Source organism: Camelina sativa, chromosome 12 (genome assembly GCF_030686135.1).
Source record: "Camelina sativa cultivar CO46 ecotype springtype chromosome 12, ASM3068613v1".
NCBI classification, from domain to species: Eukaryota; Viridiplantae; Streptophyta; class Magnoliopsida; order Brassicales; family Brassicaceae; genus Camelina; species Camelina sativa.
In genome coordinates this window covers 13,200,309-13,219,474 of record NC_141891.1, presented here as the reverse complement: position 1 = coordinate 13,219,474, position 19,166 = coordinate 13,200,309, and the positions used below count along the sequence as shown (strand labels likewise).

The 19,166-nt window shown below is 39.9% G+C and overlaps 4 protein-coding genes across 9 annotated transcripts; 1 reads left to right on the top strand and 3 right to left on the bottom strand.

Moving 5' to 3' along the window:
* Positions 1-25: 25 nt before the first annotated feature.
* Positions 26-1,647, bottom strand: LOC104731622 (uncharacterized). Its single transcript, XM_087479429.1, has one exon. It carries the CDS (start codon positions 1,620-1,622, stop codon positions 57-59), a length of 1,566 nt encoding a protein of 521 aa, XP_087335555.1. The 5' UTR covers positions 1,623-1,647; the 3' UTR covers positions 26-56.
* A 791-nt stretch (positions 1,648-2,438) lies between these two features.
* Positions 2,439-7,262, bottom strand: LOC104733487 (disease resistance protein RPP2B-like). The gene is made up of 5 exons (XM_087478662.1): positions 6,611-7,262; positions 4,952-6,053; positions 4,563-4,874; positions 3,422-4,474; positions 2,439-3,331 (listed from the first exon to the last, which is right to left on the bottom strand). Exons 1-5 carry the CDS (start codon positions 7,096-7,098, stop codon positions 2,591-2,593), a joined length of 3,696 nt encoding a protein of 1,231 aa, XP_087334788.1. The 5' UTR covers positions 7,099-7,262; the 3' UTR covers positions 2,439-2,590.
* LOC104731618 (disease resistance protein RRS1) lies at positions 7,083-14,623 on the top strand. Of its 6 annotated transcripts, none has more exons than XM_010451044.2 (13): positions 7,083-7,168; positions 7,286-7,339; positions 7,446-7,571; positions 7,649-7,764; positions 8,067-8,155; positions 8,278-9,543; positions 9,767-10,844; positions 10,954-11,250; positions 11,339-11,916; positions 11,997-12,504; positions 12,590-13,380; positions 13,695-13,904; positions 14,083-14,623. In XM_010451044.2, the coding sequence occupies exons 2-11, from the start codon at positions 7,324-7,326 to the stop codon at positions 13,268-13,270; spliced, it is 4,755 nt and encodes a 1,584-aa protein (XP_010449346.1). In that variant the 5' UTR covers positions 7,083-7,168; positions 7,286-7,323; the 3' UTR covers positions 13,271-13,380; positions 13,695-13,904; positions 14,083-14,623. The 6 variants fall into 6 exon arrangements, with proteins under 6 accessions (XP_010449346.1, XP_010449344.1, XP_010449345.1 ...); XM_010451042.3 differs by having other exon boundaries at positions 8,245-9,543; XM_010451043.2 differs by having other exon boundaries at positions 8,245-9,543; positions 13,695-14,036; positions 14,115-14,623.
* LOC104731619 (disease resistance protein RPP2B-like) lies at positions 14,576-19,138 on the bottom strand. The gene is made up of 5 exons (XM_010451047.2): positions 18,523-19,138; positions 17,041-18,142; positions 16,652-16,963; positions 15,520-16,572; positions 14,576-15,429 (listed from the first exon to the last, which is right to left on the bottom strand). The coding sequence occupies exons 1-5, from the start codon at positions 19,005-19,007 to the stop codon at positions 14,683-14,685; spliced, it is 3,699 nt and encodes a 1,232-aa protein (XP_010449349.2). The 5' UTR covers positions 19,008-19,138; the 3' UTR covers positions 14,576-14,682.
* Between the last annotated feature and the right edge of the window lie 28 nt (positions 19,139-19,166).

Genomic DNA, 19,166 nt, shown 5'->3' with positions numbered 1-19,166 from the left:
AATGGGAAAAAAAAAAAACTGTTGGTAAATTAAAAGTACTTTGAGTAAATTACTAATTATGGGTAGATACAAAACTTCTGATCGTTAATACAAAGAAAAAGCCTCTCATAAGCCAAAGCCATCTTACTCGCCGTAAACATCTCCGCCGCATACTCTTTACACTTTCTCCCTCTCTCCGCCAATCTATCCGCTCCTTCCGCCACCGCAACCTCCATAACCGCCGTCAAAGCTTCCACGTTCGGCGCAAACATAAACCCAAACTCATCATTCACCACTATACTCCTCTTTATGCTTGCGTACCTCGATGCCATCACTGGTTTACCACTCAACATCGCTTCCATTAACGTCAAATCGAGTCCTTGTGGTCTAAGCGTTGGATTCACGAACAAATCTATCCCGTTGTAGAAACCCTTGAGTTCGTTTGGGTTTAGAGATCCCAAAATGGAAACTTTATCTCCTAGTTCCTTGTAACGATTCTCCCATGGCCCTGATCCAGCTACTACGAGGTAAACATTAGAATGTGTTTCGATTAGTTTCGAGAAAGCTTCGAAGAGTAATGGATGTCCTTTGTCTTTAACTAATCTCCCTGCGGCTCCTAAAACGACCGCTGATGAGTTTTCTGGTAACCCTAATTTTGACCTAAACAGAGTACGTAGCTTCTTGTCTGATGTGAATCCGTGTTCATCAACTCCGTTGAGGATCACGTGAACCCTTTTCTCAGGGATTTGGTAAACGTCTCTTAGCATTTCTCCGCAGCTATCGCTGATAGCAATGTGGTGAGCGTAATTGTGAAAGAATCTGATTTCGTCGAGTATCTTGGGAAGCACGGCACCGTATAGGCTTGCATTGAAGCCTTGTGATCTTGGTTCGTCTGGTTTACGGATCAGGTCTTGGTAAATGCTTGATTGTAAGCTCTCTAGCGCAATGCCGTGCCACGAGACGGCTAGGTTTGGAACCTCCCGGGCGATCCAGTGAGGTAAAGCCACGCTTTCGGTGTGAACCGCATCGAAAGGTTCTTTCTTGTTCTCTTCTTGGTAAAGCTCCCATGCTTTGTTGTACCGCCATTTTCCAGGCTCCGCGTCGCCGTGAGAATGGATCATAGGGTATAAGATTTGGTCGGAAACCGGAGTGATTTTGTTGGTTTCAGGGGAATGGTCTAAGGGAGAGGTGAAAACGTGGACGCGGTGTCCACGGCGGGCTAAAGCAGTGTAGAGAGTTAAAGCATGACGTTCCATGCCGCCAGGATTGGGCCCAGTAGGCCATTTACGGGAGAAAACAGCGAGTTTTAGGGATTTGGGAGGGTTGGTTAAGGAGAAAGCAAGGCGGTTCCAGGCAAACTGGGCGGTTTGAAGGTCGCCAGACCATGGTGGCTGGTATGTGTCAGAGGAAGAGGAGACTGCGATTGTGGAGGAGGAGCAAGAGGAGCTGCGGAGGAGGAAGAGAGCCGGGATGGTAAAGAGGACGGTAAAGAAGAGGAAAGTACAAAGACTAAAATGAGAATTTGGTTTCTTAAGTTTGGTTTGTGAAGCCATTGCTTTTTGTTTCTTCTTCAAAATATGGTGCTGTGGTGGTTCTGTTTGTTCAATTAAAGGATACATAAAAAGCAAATCATCATTTTCCATCTTCGGGGATTTTAATTATAAGTAAAATGCATAATAAAGTCGAGACGATCCCATTAAAGTTGTTTATTCAGTGGGTTTGGTAACGTCTAAAAGTGACCAAGAAAGAAACGTGAGGCTTCAATTAATCTTGTGGGGTTACTTTGGTTTGTATGTATGGGAAAAATATTCATGTGACTTGTTGCGTGACTTTTCAACACATTATGTGAACACTCCTAATTCTCATGATATTTGTTTTATATTAGTATTTTTCGTCTTAGAAATTATGATTTTACAACTTAGGTCAACGGTCTGAAACATTGGTAAGGTTTGAAGCAAATAGTATTGTTTAGTGTGTTTGGCTTCCACTTTTGACTTTTGATTGTGTGATATTCATTCTTCTATTGCGGATTCTTTGGTATTTTACAACTCAAGCATTTGACTTTCTGAACTTTTTAGGCTATACTTATTCTTATTTCTTATTATTAGAAGACGTAAACCATATCACTCAAAGGCATGAACAAGATGATTTTGTTGTATAATATCAAAGTTTGTGGATAAAGTTAACATATGCGAGGTGGCAAATGAACTGGTAATGCATTTCTATTGGAACTTTACTTCAAGTCTCAAAGAATCTTATTAATGAGTATTGTGCAGAGATTAAATCGCAATAAGTTCGCATTGGAACTTTACTTCAAGTTTCAGTGAATCTTATTGCAAGTCAAATCTAAGCTGTTACATTTTTAAAATAGCAAAAAAAAAAAAAAAAAAACTAAAAACTAAAAAAGATCTGATTATGAGTTTGTGATACAGAGATTCAATTATCTCTCTTCTTGAAAATTGTTTAAGAGAGTAGCCAATTGACTTGAAACTTGAGCGTCTCTGTACATTACTGTTTCTACAATTCAAATTAAGAGATGAAGCCAAGAATAAGGTAGATTTAAAACAAGAATAAGCCAAGAATACGGTAGAAATCATCTTTCTGAAATAAGTTATGTCCAGTGATTAGGCTTTGCTGGCTTCGTGTAACTAAGAACGGAAGTTACAGTACACTCGTAATTAGAAAACGAGACTTCTTCCTTTATTTTTTTCCTGTTCAGTAGCTCTTCTTCTTGAAAACATAAACGGCCTCTCTTCGATACCACAACTTCATCCAAGGCAGTTTCGTTTAGATCTGTTTCTTTTCCAGCTTTCTCGAGATTATTCTCTTGTAACCCATGCAACCTATAATCATTCTCGTCCGGTGCATGTAACAAGCTCATTCCACATTTCACAACCTCACAGCAATCTAGTTTTCTTTTGGCTTTGCCATCAGTGAGAAAAAATTTGAATGAGGCAGTGGTGTTGCAACATCTATTGAGATCATCGATTTTCTTGGCATGGTAACAGTTGTTATAACTGATGAACACATGATCAGAGCTAAGTCTTCTTGATTTTTCGTGGCTAGATGATCCACACTGCTCTTTCCATCCTCCAAGATTACAAGTAAAACTGATGGAATCACCGTCTTCGTTTCTGAACTTGCATTTGCATATTACGGAGAACCGGCTGGTTCTATCTTCATAATCCTTGAAAGAGACAACAGTGCAGAGAGAAAGTCCAATAAATTTATCATCGCACCAGTGTGGAGGCAGGTTGATTTCCATTGAAGATCCCATTCTCTGATGGCGGAACCATAATGGCAAATCATTTCCTGGAAAACTTACAGCAGCTAAAGGTTCCAAAACTAGTTCCTGAAATGATAAAACCAAAAAAGCCATTTAAGAATGACACTGTAAATGTCAATGTCACTGGTATAATAACAGAGCAAACAGATATTGGACCTTATGATGATTACGTTGAAGAAATCCATTCACCAGTATTTGACTCTTGAGTTGAGTATGAGCCACAATATTTTCTTGTGCATCTCGGTTTAGCTTGAAGCAATCTGTGAATACAAAAGTAGAATGGGTCTTTTCAGCTATCACAAGAAGCGTCATAGGTTTTGCTATTGTTTCGAGTGAGATACAGCCATGAGCATCCAAGTACTGCAGATTTGATGGAAGCACTGGCAGTGAAATGAGCTTTTGACAATGCTTCAAGTAAAGAGACTTGAGATGATGAAGCTTCTTTATGCTTCCTGGTAGATTCTCGATATTGTTTTTGCTCAAGCATAGAGACTGCAGCGAGGATAAGCAGCTAAAGTTGTCCGGCAACTTGTACAGATTACAATCTGTGAGATACATGTCTGATAACTGAGAGCAGCCTGAGAAAGGCAGCAATTCCAAACCCCTGAAATCTTGGACTTTAGATCCACCAAACGAAAACAGCTTGAGATTACTCATACACATTTTTCTGGGAGTTTGTTTAATGGCTGTATCATCAATGAGCAGAATCTCTAAGCTTCCCATGTCTTCATGAATATCCGGAAAACTCTCTAGCTTTGAACAGCCAGAGAGAATCAGTTCTTTTAGAGACTTGAGTTTGCAAAGAGTGTCAGGAAGATGCATCAACCTGCAACATTTCTTTAGATTTAACACAGCAAGTTTCAGGAGACTCTCTATGGATTCAGGAACTCTTTTTACTGCTGTACCATCCAGATGTAAAGATTCTATGTTATCTGAAATAGTTGGGAATTTCTTGAGTTTTGAACAGCCACTAAGGACAAGAACCTTCAAAAATTTCAGATTAATACTCTTTGGAAGACGCTTGAGGTTTATGCAATCTCTGAGATTCAGCGAAACAAGACTGTCCATGTGCTGGATTGATGAACATTTGGCTAAACTTGTACAGCATTCAAGATTTAATCTCTCGAGTTTACGAGCTTCCAACAAGCCAGATAAATTCAGTAAATCTTTCGAGTAGCTGAGATCAACCCACCTTAACTCTCCTGTGTTCTGCAAGACAAATAATTTAATAATCACATACTTGATCCAGCATCACACTGTAGTATAATCTGATAAAATGAAAGAATTCACCGCTAACCTTCTCATCTTCCCATAGTTGCTTAATGCTGCTATAACGAAGACTAAGATCAATGAGTTTCTTCGGGTTGAAGTTCAATGGCAGATACTCCAAAGGGTACCCCTGCCAGTGGATATACACCAGCTCATCTGGAAAGCAATCAAGCCCACCCGGGAAACGAAATCTACAATGGTTTTCACACCACTTGGAACAATTGGAATTGTAGATTTTCAGGAATTTGAGACTCAACATTCTCGTGAAAATATCAGCACTTAGCTTCATGCTTTCTACATTAGACATATCCAAGAAGATCCCCCTAATTTCTGCAGTCCCCTGGAAAAGAAAAAGTTCAGAAAAACTACAGTAGAAGAATCACATTCGTAATAACAAAATGAAACATTTTGGCTCACCGTTTTATACTTCAAAACGCGACAAATATCTTCTTGGTCCCATAACCTACCACGCTTACCTGCCTCTTTGATGGATGATTCATAACCAATTTCCTTCCCCATCGTAAGCAGTAGGTCATGCATCTCCAGCCGGTTATCCGAGACAGTTACCAAGCACTTGTCAATAAGATCATTTATCACATTAGAAGCATCAATGTGGTAAGTGCTCAGAATCCTTGAAACAAAATCCAACTTTTCTGATCTAAAAAAGCAAGCAACATCCAGAAATATGCTCTGTTCTTCCGGACATAGTTCCTCATAACTCATTTTCAAGACTTCTTGAATCTTTCCATCTGGTCTTCTCTGCAGTCTCTCCAATTTCCTAATCCAATATAACTTATCTCGTTGACAAAGATCAGAACCTAACAATTTCAGAGCTAATGGATGCCCTTTAGAATAATCCACAAACTTGTTTGATAGATCCATGAACTCGGCTGTAGCGCAGAGATGACTAGAAAATGCATTCAAGCAGAAAAGCTCCAAAGACTCTCTTCCGCTTAATCTAGGAACTACATATGTTTCGTTCACAATCTTCTCTAAAAGTTTCTTGTCCCTTGTTGTTATAACAATCCGAGTTCCTTCTCTGTACAGCTCTTGTCCCTCTCCCCCAATAAGAAGTCTAATTTGATTCTCGTTAGCCACATTGTCAAGCACAATTAACAGCTTTTTGTTTCGAAGGCGGTCCTTTAAGGCTTCATGTGCTCCTTCAGGAGCTCCAACATCAAGATTGTCTTCATCTAATAACTTACGGAGGAGCTTCTGCTGCAAATGATCTACTCCACTTAGTTTTGACTCATTGTGAATATTTGCAAGGAAGCAGTAACCATCATAGTGGCCATAGTTTCGCTTGTAAACACAATCTGCAACAGTTGTCTTACCAATCCCAGCCATCCCAAGAACTCCAACAACTCGCACACAAGTCTTTTCTTCGAAACACATTATCTTTTCAAGTTCCATCACACGCGATTCAATCCCTGGAAGACCTTGAATTTCAGATGGAGACATCTTGTTTAGAACCTTGAACGTTTCCTTGGCAATTTTGTCTACAAACTCACACTCCGGGCTGCCAAATGCATCATTTTTTATCAGGATAAGTTTCAAAGTAAACGAAAAAAGGCAAATGATTGATCTCCATGAAATAATTGGCTTCATTAGAATATGAGAAGCAGTGAGACACAACACAAAGCACATAAATTTGGTATGAAGAACTCTCTTACGGTTCTACATTAATGAATACCAACAAAAATAGTACAATGCTATACAAATTTCATGAAACTAGAGACCAATTAGTTCTGGTTTTTTATTCCTTTAATGCAATGAAACATAATTTAGACATTTTTAAAATTTGCTGCGCTGCAACACAGTAAACAAGATAGTGATGATTTTACTCAAGAAGTGGCTTAACCAGTAAACCGTGGCTTAACCAATTACTAAATCGGAATTCAATTACATCTCAACCCAAAATCTATTTACACTGTAAACCGAGGCTCAACCAATTACTAAACCGGAATTTTATTAATATTCAACCCAACATCCTCTAAAACAATAAACCGATACTTAACCATATCTTAAACCGGAATTCTTTTAGAACTCAAAACCAAAGTCAAATCGTTTAGGTACCTTCTCTCCGGCAAAACGTAGCCGGCGATTTGAGAAGCAGCGGTCAGGGCATCCTTCCATGCCGGAACTCTGTGTTCAAATCCCTGGAAAACCTCTTCAGATCTCTTGAACGGAGCTCCGAAACTCCCCGTTTGATACCTCACGTCACATGTCGGAACTTTGTAGAAGACCGGTAAAACCACCTGATCGAAGGTCTTTTTACAGTCCATGATCTTCGCGAGTTCCTCTAAACACCAAGCAGAATTCGCGTAGTTCTCTGAGAAAACGACGATCGAGATCTTCGATTGCTCGATCCTTTCGAGAAGTTTGGAGAGATCGTTGCCTCGCCGAAGTTCCTCATCGATGAAAGCATCGATCCCTTTCCGGCGGAGAAAATCGCGGAGATAGCAAGTGAAGGAGTGGCGCGTGTCTGCGCCTCGGAAACTGAGAAACACGTCGTATTGCCGGCGGGATGGATCCGACGCGGAGGAAGATGAAGAAGCAGCCATGGAAATTAAATGAGTGGGTTAGGAGTTGAGGTTGTAAAATGAGTCGAAGATACGATTGAATGTGAACAGTGTGAGTCTTCTTAGTGGGTCAAAGTCTAATGCTTATTTTATTTGTTTTGTATTTATCCTTTCTTCGTCTTCTTTGTCGTTCCTACTGGTTTAGCGACTCATCTCTGTCTTTGAATAGGTTTATTACTACCTCAAGTCGACCATATCTCATCCCCAATGGCTATGCAATCCGGTGAGTTTGTTGAGGGTTTCTCCATTTTCCTCTTTTGCCTCGAAAGTATCAAACTTTGTGTATTTCGATGAGTAATGATTGTTTAAAACCTTTTGTTTTTTCTCAGAATATGAAATTACTACTCTGTATCAAGAAGCTCAGATCCGGTGGTTGAAACCTCCTGAGGTGCTGTTCATATTGCAGAATCATGAAAGATTGACGCTTACACATACGGCACCTCAAAGGCCTACAAGTAAGTTTGACTTTCTTTCTGACTTTACTGGTTTGGTTTTGATTTAATCAATTTTCTTAAACTCATGTCTCTCACAGGTGGGTCTTTGTTTCTTTTCAATAGAAAGGTTCTTAAATTCTTCCGTAAAGATGGCCATCAATGGCGGAGAAAAAAGGATGGTAGAGCTATTGCAGAAGCACACGAACGACTTAAGGTACCAGGGATACTCAACTATGATCTCATAGACTTCTCACATTGTTGCTCAAATGCTCTTGGATGTTAGTATCATACTCTTACATGTTATCATCATGACAAGGTTTTCTATCATGATTTTAGATAATTTGCTAGTTGTTATGACTATTCCAATCTCCAAATATCGTCTTTTGCAACTTTAGATTTGTTTTTTCTTAACGTTATTAATGACTATGCCAGTCTCCAAGATTTTGTGTGTTTGCAACTTAAGTTATGTTGTTCTTAAGGTTGTTAATAACTCTTGATCGACGTGTTTGTGAACAGGTGGGAAACGTTGATGCTTTGAATTGTTATTATGCGCATGGAGAGCACAGTCCCACTTTTCAGAGGCGTATCTACTGGATGTTAGATCCGTGAGTCATGTACTCATACTATGTGTATATACGTTACTCCTGTTTATTTCTCAAAAGTGAACATAAAGTTTATTGCTTCATTATATCAGGGAATACGAGCATATTGTCCTTGTTCATTACAGGGATGTAATCAACCTAAAAGAGGTGACTTCTCCGATAAGCCATAGTTGTTCTGGTTCAGGGATAACCGATGACGAAAAATTCGAAGCCGCAGATGTTGGCTGTAGGGACCCATTCGAAGAATTAAAAGCTTTCTTTGAATTTCTCAAAAACAGCAAACCTCCGCGTTCTTTATCTGACTGCACTGCCAATGACGCCGTTGAATTTCTCCGGCGCATGCCCTCTGACAAAGTTGAAGCCGTCGTTAGAAGCGTCAGCGGCGACACCTTCAAAAGAATATTAGGAAGCCACAACGAAAATCCTTTTGACAGCCAAATTGTAAGAACATTCTTGATGGAGCTTGCGGAAGAACAGACTAGTCAAAAAGAATTTTTCAAGAACATGCTCAGTCACCATACCAAGGAGGATCTCTTTGAGATGCGTTTGAAAACCAACGATGTTGATAACGTTGACTCTCTCATCATCACCGATGAGGACGCCAGGAATTACTTTCCCTTCACCAACTTCCAGGGAGGTACCGAGAGCCTCATTCGATTTGAGGACCAGGATGGCAAAGGATGGCTGTTTGGCTACTCATACCACAACATCGGGAGTCAGTGTGAATTTACCAGAGGTTGGAGCAGGTACGTTAAGGAAAATCAGCTTAGTGTTGGAGATTCTGTTTTCTTCCAACGACACCGTATGGATAGCAGCAAGTTCTTCATTGGCTGCAGAAGGCACAACGCTGGCGCTGCTCCCGCAAGTTCTTCTCAGAGTGCAGCTCTGAATCCAACATCACCGGCTACATCCAAAATGAAGCTAGAATTGAGAGAGAAACTCAAGGAAGTGGAAATTCCTTTTCAGCAAGGATTGCCTGAGCATAGCATTACAGGGTCTGACCCTATATTAGTAATTTCTTGTGGTAAAAACCAAGACTCTGAGGAGACATACTTCATCAGCTGCATCTATAATGAGTTATGTCGGCGTGGCTTCACCACTTGTAGCTATGATCTAGACAGGAGCACAATGACTGGGGATCCGGATACGCTATACAGATCACGTGTTTGTATTATGATTATCACGATGAACTATGCTCGTTCCAGAGAGTGCCTGGCTAAATTCACAGTGATCATGGGCCATTTAGAAGCAATCAACCTTGCGCTTCTGCCTGTGTTTTTTAATGTAATTCCTGGCTCTTTTGAGAATTCAGTACATGCATTCGAAGTTCATAAATGGAGGAAGGCCATGAATAAATTATTTGTCTACAATGGAAAGCAGTATATAAAGGGGTAATTGATTTCTCTCTTCTCCTATTACGCCATTTTACATGTCTATGGTTTTCCTCTGTGAACATTTGTCGGGAGTATATACTAGAGCACACATGCTTAATTAACAAGGAAATCCATTTAGTGATTTGTCTTAACATATTTGCCATTGGATAGAGCATTTATAAAGAAGGTTGTTTGGCTAATTAAATTTTGTCTGGTGTTCTTTTTTTCTTTTCTTGCGCAGGGATGAGTGTATGCTTGCCAAGATTATTGTAAGAGATGTCAGCTTGTTGATTGGTTTTGAAGCCGGCAGGAACCTAATTGGAATCAAGCTTCTATTAGGGAGTATCTTGCCATTAATACATTGTCATCAACCTTCAGCCCCACAGATTGTTGGACTTTGGGGTATGGCTGGTATAGGGAAAACGGCTATCACAAGAGAAATATATAGAACGCAAGCTCAGAGATATGACCTGAGTTACTTTCTGCCAGACTTGCATCTAATGTGTCAAACAAAAGGGTTGAGTCATCTGCGTGATGATTTCTTCTCAAAAATCTTTGGGGAAGAAAGAGTTTTTATAGACACATATGATACAAAAATAAGTTTCACAAGGAATAGGTTTCTTGATAAAAAGATTCTCATTGTTCTTGATGGTGTGAGTAATGTTAGAGATGCAGAAGTCGTGGTTGGAGGTTTTGGTTGGTTTTCTGGTGGACATACAATCATCTTAACATCTAGGAATAGACAAGTTCTTGTACAGTGTAAGGCCAACGAGCTTTACGAAATTCCGAAGCTATCCGAGTATGAATCATATTGCCTTTGCTGCCAGTTTGCCACTGAACAAAAATGGAAGGCAAGGAGGTCATTGATCTCGGAGGTGTTGAACTATGCTAGTGGCATTCCATTGGCTCTGCGAGTCTTATGTTCGGCTTTACAAAAGCAATGTATTAATGATGAGAAGCAACATCTTAGAAGATTGCGTCAACATCCTCCAATCGAGATTCAGGATGCATTTCGAAATAGTTTTAATGAACTACATGACAACGAGAAGGATATATTTTTGGACCTGGCATGTTTTTTCAGAGGGGAGAATAAAGATTATGTGGTGAAAATCCTTGATGGTTGTGGTTTTTTCACAGATTTAGGAGTCCATGCTTTGATTGATGAGTCTCTCATTAGCCTTGTAGACAATAAGTTAGAAATGCCTAATTTTTTTCAAGACATGGGTCGATTTGTTGTTTGCCAAGAATACGAAGCGGCAGGCAAGCGTACCAGATTGTGGGATTCTAATGACATTGCTGATGTGCTGACAAACAAAACAGTAAGTCTTACAAAATTTATAATTGTTATTCTCACTGTAACTATAGATTGCTGCCTATGTTCATTTCTTCAGTAAAATGTTTCTCATCTTATTTTCCCTTTTTCTTCAGGGAACAGAAGCAATAGAAGGCATATTTCTGGATATGTCTGGCTTGTCATTTGAGTTGAGTCCTGCTGTATTTGAGAGGATGCATAGACTTAGATTGCTCAAGATCCACTGTCCAACTTCTGAAAACGATTGCAAAGTTTGTTTACGTGAAGGCCTTTACTCTTTGTCTGATGAGCTACGGCTACTACACTGGGAAAGATATCCTCTAGGATCTTTACCTCGGAACTTCAATCCTAAAAATCTAGTAGAATTGAACATGCCATATAGCAACATGACAAAGCTATGGAAAGGAACAAAGGTATGTCTTTACATTATTATTGCGTTGCATACATGAAGTAATAACCAGTACCTGAATACTCATTTTGGTTGTTCGTGTTTGTAAACAGAATCTTGAGAAGCTAAATCGGATTATTTTGAGTCACTCCCGACAGTTGAATAAATTCCCAAGGCTTTCAAAGGCGAAGAACCTTGAGCATATTGATCTTGAAGGATGTACGAGTCTGGTTAAAGTCAACTCATCTATTCTTCATCATCACAAGCTTACTTTCTTGAGTCTGAAAGATTGTTCTCATTTGCGGATTATGCCTGCCACGGTTCATCTGGAATCTCTTGAAGTTCTTAATCTATCTGGCTGCTCAGATCTTGAGGACCTTCATGATTTCTCACCAAACCTGAAAGAGCTATATCTAGCTGGTACTGCTATTAGAGAAATGCCACCATCAATCGACGAGCTCACTAGACTTGTTACATTAGATCTGGAGAATTGTAAAAGACTTCAGCACCTGCCACCGGGTATAAGTAATTTGAAAGTCATTGTGACACTTAAGCTGTCTGGCTGTTCAAATCTAAGAAATCTTCCAATTCCTGACACATTCTTTCTACGAGATTCACAACGTCTTCAAAGAAAGATAACCACTGAAGAATATGTGCCGTTAAAACTTCACTCTGCTATGCAAGAATCAAGGTTAGATGGCTCTAAAACTCTTATGAACCTTAAAAAATTTGCAACTAAGATCAGATATTTAACAGTACTTGTTTCAACAGAGATGTTGTAGAAGAAATTTTATCGGCATTTGAATATCTATCAAGCAAGGGAATACCACAAGAAAGCTGGCCATGGGTCACTATCACTCCGTTACCCTCATCAATTCTACACTCATTGGCGTCAAGATTAAATGCCTTAGTAACTTTGTTTCTGTGTAAGTCGTACCTGGTGGATATAACTGACGAGTTATGCCGGCTTACTTCATTGAAGGCACTGGATCTTGGTGGAAACTCGTTTAGCCAAATTCCTGAAAGCATTAAGGAGCTTCGTAAACTACACAACCTCAGATTACGCCATTGTAAAAACCTCACATCATTACCAGAGCTTCCCAGTAGTCTAAAATTTTTGAATGCACATGGTTGTGTGGCTCTTAAGTCTATAAGCTTAGAGCAGTTTCCAAGGCACTACACATTCAGTAATTGCTTTGCGCTGTCCCCAGAAGTTTTCAGAAAGTATATGAAAAGAGCTCTAGATAGTGTTGAAGTCATGGCCAAGGGGCATCAACAGGTATTTTCCCTCTCTCTCTCTCTCTCATGCACTTTTCACATATTTGATACTTCTTTTTTCTTTTTTTTTTGCTTCACTGGAACAGGAACACAACAACCCGCTTGCATTCAGCATCTGTATACCTGCCTATGCGGGTCACGAGTTCTCATTTAATTTTAGAGCTGGTTCATCTGTGATGATAGAGCTAACCCCTGGCATGCTTAGGTCTCTCTCAGGCTTTACTTTATCTGTAGTAGTTGAATTTCGGGATAATTATCGCAATGTTGCTGGTTTTGGCATCAAGTGCATATGCAGGAAAGCCAGAAGAGACCTTTCACCTAGATTAGAGAGAATTTTCCATTGCTGGGCTCCAAAGGAAGCTCCCACTGTTCGGAAGGATCATATGTTTGTTTTTGGCAATGCGAAAATGCATCCTGCTGATGGAATTGACCATGATTTCCTGGCCGGTTGGCTTACCTTCGAATTCCATCCTGTCAATTGGAAGAACAAACTTCTAGATGATAGCTGCACGGTGAAAAGATGCGCAGTGTATTTAATTACCACGACAACATGTGATAAGACCCATGGCGCAAAGCGTCCCTCTTCAATGAATTTAGAGGAGATTTCAAGCGTGGAGCATCTGGCACCACCATATAAGAGATGTCGTTTGAAGAGAGTTATTGAATCTGTTATCCTAAACTTGAGAAAAAGGAAAAGGGAAAATAGTGTCTCTGATAAGAAGAACATATCCCATACTAGGCCTTCAATCAATCCCAAACAAGTCTAAAGGTGAGGGTGCCCATGTGACTTTGTAAGGCACCAGTTGATCCCACCTCTAACCATTAACCAGTTTGGGGGGAGGGATTTACCAGTCTCTAGACTACAAACCTTGCAGAGGTAAACATCTGAAACGTTCATTGGCAAGTACATGATAGTAGGCTTCTGATGTCACTTTTAATTCAATCAAACTGATTTGATGTTGATTTGTTTGTATTATTTGGTAACATGTTAGTATTTGTAGTTTTTTGTTATATAATGCTTCTGGCTCTTCAATAACTGATGTTCTCTTCTTCTTTTGCCTTTTTTTTTGGGTTCTTACTGAGAAAGCATTCAGTTATCTTGAGTTGACAGATTTGATATATTTCAAATGACATTTCTTAGTGGTTAAAAGACGTCTCTCCTCTTCTAAACCAAATAGCTTCAATTTGCAGGTTCAGCTTGATGCCTCTTACAGGTCTTTTTTGTGGATTGCCTCGAGGAAATATTTTCCCAGAAAGACCCGGGCAACCTGAATACGCATATTACATGAGCACGGGAGAGCGTAAATGTGATAGTGTTTGTGAAGAAATTTAATCATCTGTGACTGAGAAACCCCTGTCCCTGAGATTTACTAAACCCCCATAGGTTTCCCACGATGGCCGGTAAGCCACTTCAGAAAGCTATCCACCAATGCATCTTGTTCAAGTTAATGACAAAAACGCATCCGTACTAGCTTGAAACTGGTCCAATGAAGTTAAAACTTGATGTCTGTTCTTATCTCAGCTTCTGTGTGGGTGCGTGATCCTTTACTTACTGGATTCGTTTCATCTCTTATGATAGGAATAACGTGTGCGCAAATTATATATTGGCAGAAGAAACAGCGTCATGAGTCCTGTCCGTTTTAACATCCTATGTGGGTGTTAACGTACTAGAAGAACGCATGTTCCATTCCTTCCAAGAGTCCGCACATGGATATGCTGAGATTTGATTCATTTGGATCTGCATTCTTGAGTCTACCGTCGGATAAGCTTCTAGAAACATCAACTGAGAAAGCCAAATGACTGTGTCTGAGGCAAGACAAGCAACCGCTGGTAAAGGCGTCATTGATACAGACCAGGAAGAAAGTCGTGTAAGATCCATATAAGTCGTTGGTTGATGATTGGTAATGCGGGAATCAATATAAGTCGTGTTTAATTATCTCAACTCGCAAGCATCATTTGTATTATAAAGGTGAAAGTTAGTCGTACATGAGCAGAGATGAAACTATAGTCAGAAGTGAGGTACTAATTAATACGTCAAAGTTCAAAGTAGCCGTATGTATGAGAAAGAGGGATAAAAGATATTACTTTTGGTCATATATCATTACTCTTTTAAGGATGAACAACCTATGTCTGATACCACTCATCGACTCATCGTGCCAAATAAGCTCTCTACAATTAGTTAATTACAGAGATTTGGCTTTGTTGGCTCCATGCAACTAAGAACAGAAGTTACAGAACACTCATGATCAGAAAAAGTGATTTCTTCCTTTGTTCTTTTCTTGTTCAGTAGCTCTTCTTCTTGTACACAGAAACGGCCTCTCTTGGCCAAAACATCTTCATCGTTGGTGGTTTCATTGAGATCTGTTTCTTTTCCAGACACCGCTTTCTCGAGGTTTTTCTCTTTTAACCCCTGCAATCTATAATCACTCTCGTCGAGTGTATAAAAAAAGTCCATACCACATTTCACCACCTCACAGCAATCTAGCATTTTTTTGGTTTTGCCATCAGTAACAAAGAATTTGAATGAAGCGGTGGTGTTACAACATCTATTGAGATCATGGATATTCTTGGCGTGGAAACAGTTGTTATAACTGATGAACACATGATCAGAGCTAAGTCGTCTTGGTTCTTCGTGGCTTGATAATCCAGATGACTCAGTCCATCCTCCAAGATTGCAAGTAAAGCTGATGGAATGACCGTCTTTGTTTCTAAACTTGCACTTGCATATTACCGAGAACCGGCTGGTTTTATCTTCATAGTCCTTGAAAGAGACAACAGTGCAGAGAGAAAGTCCGATGAATTTATCGTCGCACCAGTGTGGAGGCAGGTTGATTTCCATTGAAGATCCCATTCTCTGATGGCGGAACCATAATGGCAAATCATTTCCTGGAAAGCTTACTGCAGCTAAAAGTTCCAAAACTAGTTCCTGAAATGATAAAACGAAAAACCCATTTAAGAAAGACATGTTATAGGAAATGACACTGGTGTGTAATATAAGAGCAAACAAATATTGGACCTTATGATGATTACGTTGAAGAGATCCATTCACCAGTATTTGACTCTTGAGTTGAGTATGAGCCACAATATTTTCTTGTGCATCTCGGTTTAGCTTGAAGCAATCTGTGAATACGAAAGTAGAATGGGTCTTTTCAGCTATCACAAGAAGCGTCATAGGTTTAGCTACTGTTTCAAGTGAGATACAGCCATGAGCATCCAAGTACTGCAGATTTGATGGAAGCACTGGCAGTGAGATGAGCTTTTGACAATGCTTCAAGTAAAGAGACTTGAGATGATGAAGTTTCTTAATGCTTCCTGGTAGATTCTCGAGATTGTTTTTGCTCAAGCATAGAGACTGCAGCGAGGATAAGCAGCTAAAGTTGTCCGGCAACTTGTACAGATTACAATCTGTGAGATACATGTCTGATAACTGAGAGCAGCCTGAGAAAGGCAGCAATTCCAAACCCCTGAAATCTTGGACTTTAGATCCATCAAACGAAAACATCTTGAGATTACTCATACACATTTTTCTGGGAGTTTGTTTAATGGCTGTATCATCAATGAGCAGAATCTCTAAGCTTCCCATGTCTTCATGAATATCCGGAAAACTCTCTAGCTTTGAACAGCCAGAGAGAATCAGTTCTTTTAGAGACTTGAGTTTGCAAAGAGTGTCAGGAAGATGCATCAACCTGCAACATTTCTTTAGATTTAACACAGCAAGTTTCAGGAGACTCTCTATGGATTCAGGAACTCTTTTTACTGCTGTGCCATCCAGATGTAAAGATTCTATGTTATCTGAAATAGTTGGGAATTTCTTGAGTTTTGAACAGCCACTAAGGACAAGAACCTTCAAAAATTTCAGATTTATACTCTTTGGAAGACGCTTGAGGTTTATGCAATCTCTGAGATTCAGTGAAACAAGACTGTCCATGTGCTGGATTGATGAACATTTGGTTAAACTTGTACAGCATTCAAGATTTAATCTCTCGAGTTTACGAGCTTCCAACAAGCCAGATAGATTCAGTAAGTCTTTCGAGTAGCTGAGATCAACCCACCTTAACTCTCCTGTGTTCTGCAAGATAAATAATTTAATAATCACATACTTGATCACAGCATCACACTATAGTATAATGGGAGAATTTACCGCTAACCTTCTCATCTTCCCATAGTTGCTTAATGCTGCTATAACGAAGACTAAGATCAATGAGTTTCTTCGGGTTAAAGTTCTCTGGCAGATACTCCAGAGGGTACCCCTGCCAGTGGAGATACACCAACTCATCTGGAAAGCAATCAAGCCCACTCGGAAAACGAAATCTACAATGGTTTTCACACCACTTGGAGCAATGAGAATTGTAGATTTTCAGGAATTTGAGACTCAACATTCTCGTGAAAATATCAGCACTTAGCTTCATGCTTTCTACATTAGACATATCCAAGAAGATGCCCCTAATTTCTGCAGTCCCCTGGAAAACAGAAAGTTAAGAAAAACTACAGTAGAAGAATCACATTCTTAAGAACAAAATACAACATCATGGCTCACCGTTTTATACTTTAAAACGCGACAAATATCTTCCTTCTCCCATAACCGACCGCGGTTACCTGCCTCTTTGATGTATGATTCGTAGCCAATTTCCCTCCCCATCGTCAGCAGTAAGTCATGCATCTCAAGCCGCTTATTTGAAACGGTTATCAAGCACTTGTCAACAAGGTCATTTATCACATTAGAAGCATCAATATGGTAAGTGCTCAGAATCATCGAAACAAAATCCAACTTTTCTGATCTAAAGAAGCAAGCAACATCTAGAAATATGCTCTGTTCTTCCGGACATAGTTCTTCATAACTCATTTTCAAGACTTCTTGAATCTTTCCATCTGGTCTTCTCTGCAGTCTCTCCAATTTCCTAATCCAATATAAATTATCTCTCTGGCATAGGTCAGAACCTAACAATTTCAGAGCTAATGGATGCCCTTTAGAATAATCCACAAACTTGTTTGATAGATCCATGAGCTCGGCTGTAGCGCAGAGATTACTAGAAAATGCACTCAAGCAGAAGAGCTCCAAAGCTTCTCTTCCGCTCAATCTAGGAACCACATATGTTTCATTCACAACATTCTCTAGCAGTTTCTTGTCCCTTGTTGTTATAACAATCCGAGTTCCTTCTCGGTACAGCTCCTTTCCCCCTTTCCCAATAAGAAGTCTGATTTGGTTTTCGTTAGTCACATCGTCGAGCACAATAAAATTTTTCTTATTCCTAAGACGATCCTTCAAGGCTTCGTGTGCTCCTTCAGGAGCTCCAACATCAAGATTGTCTTCATCTAATAGCTTACGGAGGAGTTTCTGCTGCAAATGGTCTACTCCATGTAGTTTTGACTCATTGTGAATATTTGCAAGAAAGCAGTAACCATCAAAGTGACCGTAGTTTCGCTTATACACACAATCTGCAACAGTTGTCTTACCAATCCCAGCCATCCCAAGAACTCCAACAACTCGCACACAAGTCTTTTCTTCAAAACACATCATGTTTTCCAGTTCCATCACACGCGATTCAATCCCCGGAAGACCTTGAATTTCAGATGGAGACAACTTGTTTAGAATCTTGAACGTTTCTTTGGCAATTTTGTCAACGAACTCACACTCCGGGCTGCCAAATGTATCATCAATAATAAGGAAATAATTGTAACAAATAAACAGAAAAAAAGAGAAAGAAAATAAGGACTACTAATTGACCTTCATGAAAGTAGTCTCCTTGCATTAGACGCATAGTTAAGATAGTGAACACTGATCTAACAAAGTGGTTATATCTAGGTCGTATCAGTACGTATAAAACAGTAAACCGAGGCTTAACCAATAAAATTGAATCTCAAACCCATCTAACCAAATCATAGACTGGGAACTCAATGAAAACTCAACCCAACATCTAGTCTTTTAAAACAGTAAACCGAGACTAACCAAAATCGTAAACCAGAGTTCAATCAAAACTCAGAAAGTCAAAATCGAGATTATTAGGGGACTAGGGGGTACCTTTTCTCCGGCAGTACATAGCCGGCGATTTCAGAAGCAGCTCTTAGGGCTTCTCTCCATGCCGGAACCCTGTGTTCAAATCCCGGGAAATTCTCATCGGATCTCTCGAACGGAGCTCCGAATCTTCCCTTTTGATACTTCACGTCAGATGTCGGAACTTTGTAGAAGATCGGTAAAACCACCTGATCGAAGGTATTTTTACACTCGATGATCTTAGCGAGTTCCTCTAAGCACCAAACGGAATTCGCGTAGTTCTCTGAGAAAACGACGATCGAGATCTTCGATTGCTCTATCCTCTCGAGAAGTTTTGAGAGAACGCTGCCTCGCCGGAGTTTCTCATCGATGAAAGCATCGATCCCTTTCCGGCGTAGAAAATCTCGGAGATAGCTAGTGAAGGAATGACGCGTGTCTTCACCTCTGAAACTGAGAAACACGTCGTATTTCCGGCGGGATGGATCCGATTTGGAGGACGATGCAGCATCCATTGCAAAAGAAACTTCAAGGTTAGGAAATGAGGATTGAGAACAAATTTGGGGTTAAAACCAATAAAAAAAAAATTCATTGACTTGCTCCGCAGAGTAGGTGTTTGTTTTTAAAAAAATGATATCGGGAGGTTGAGGATGAGTAGTGGAGTTGACTTACTT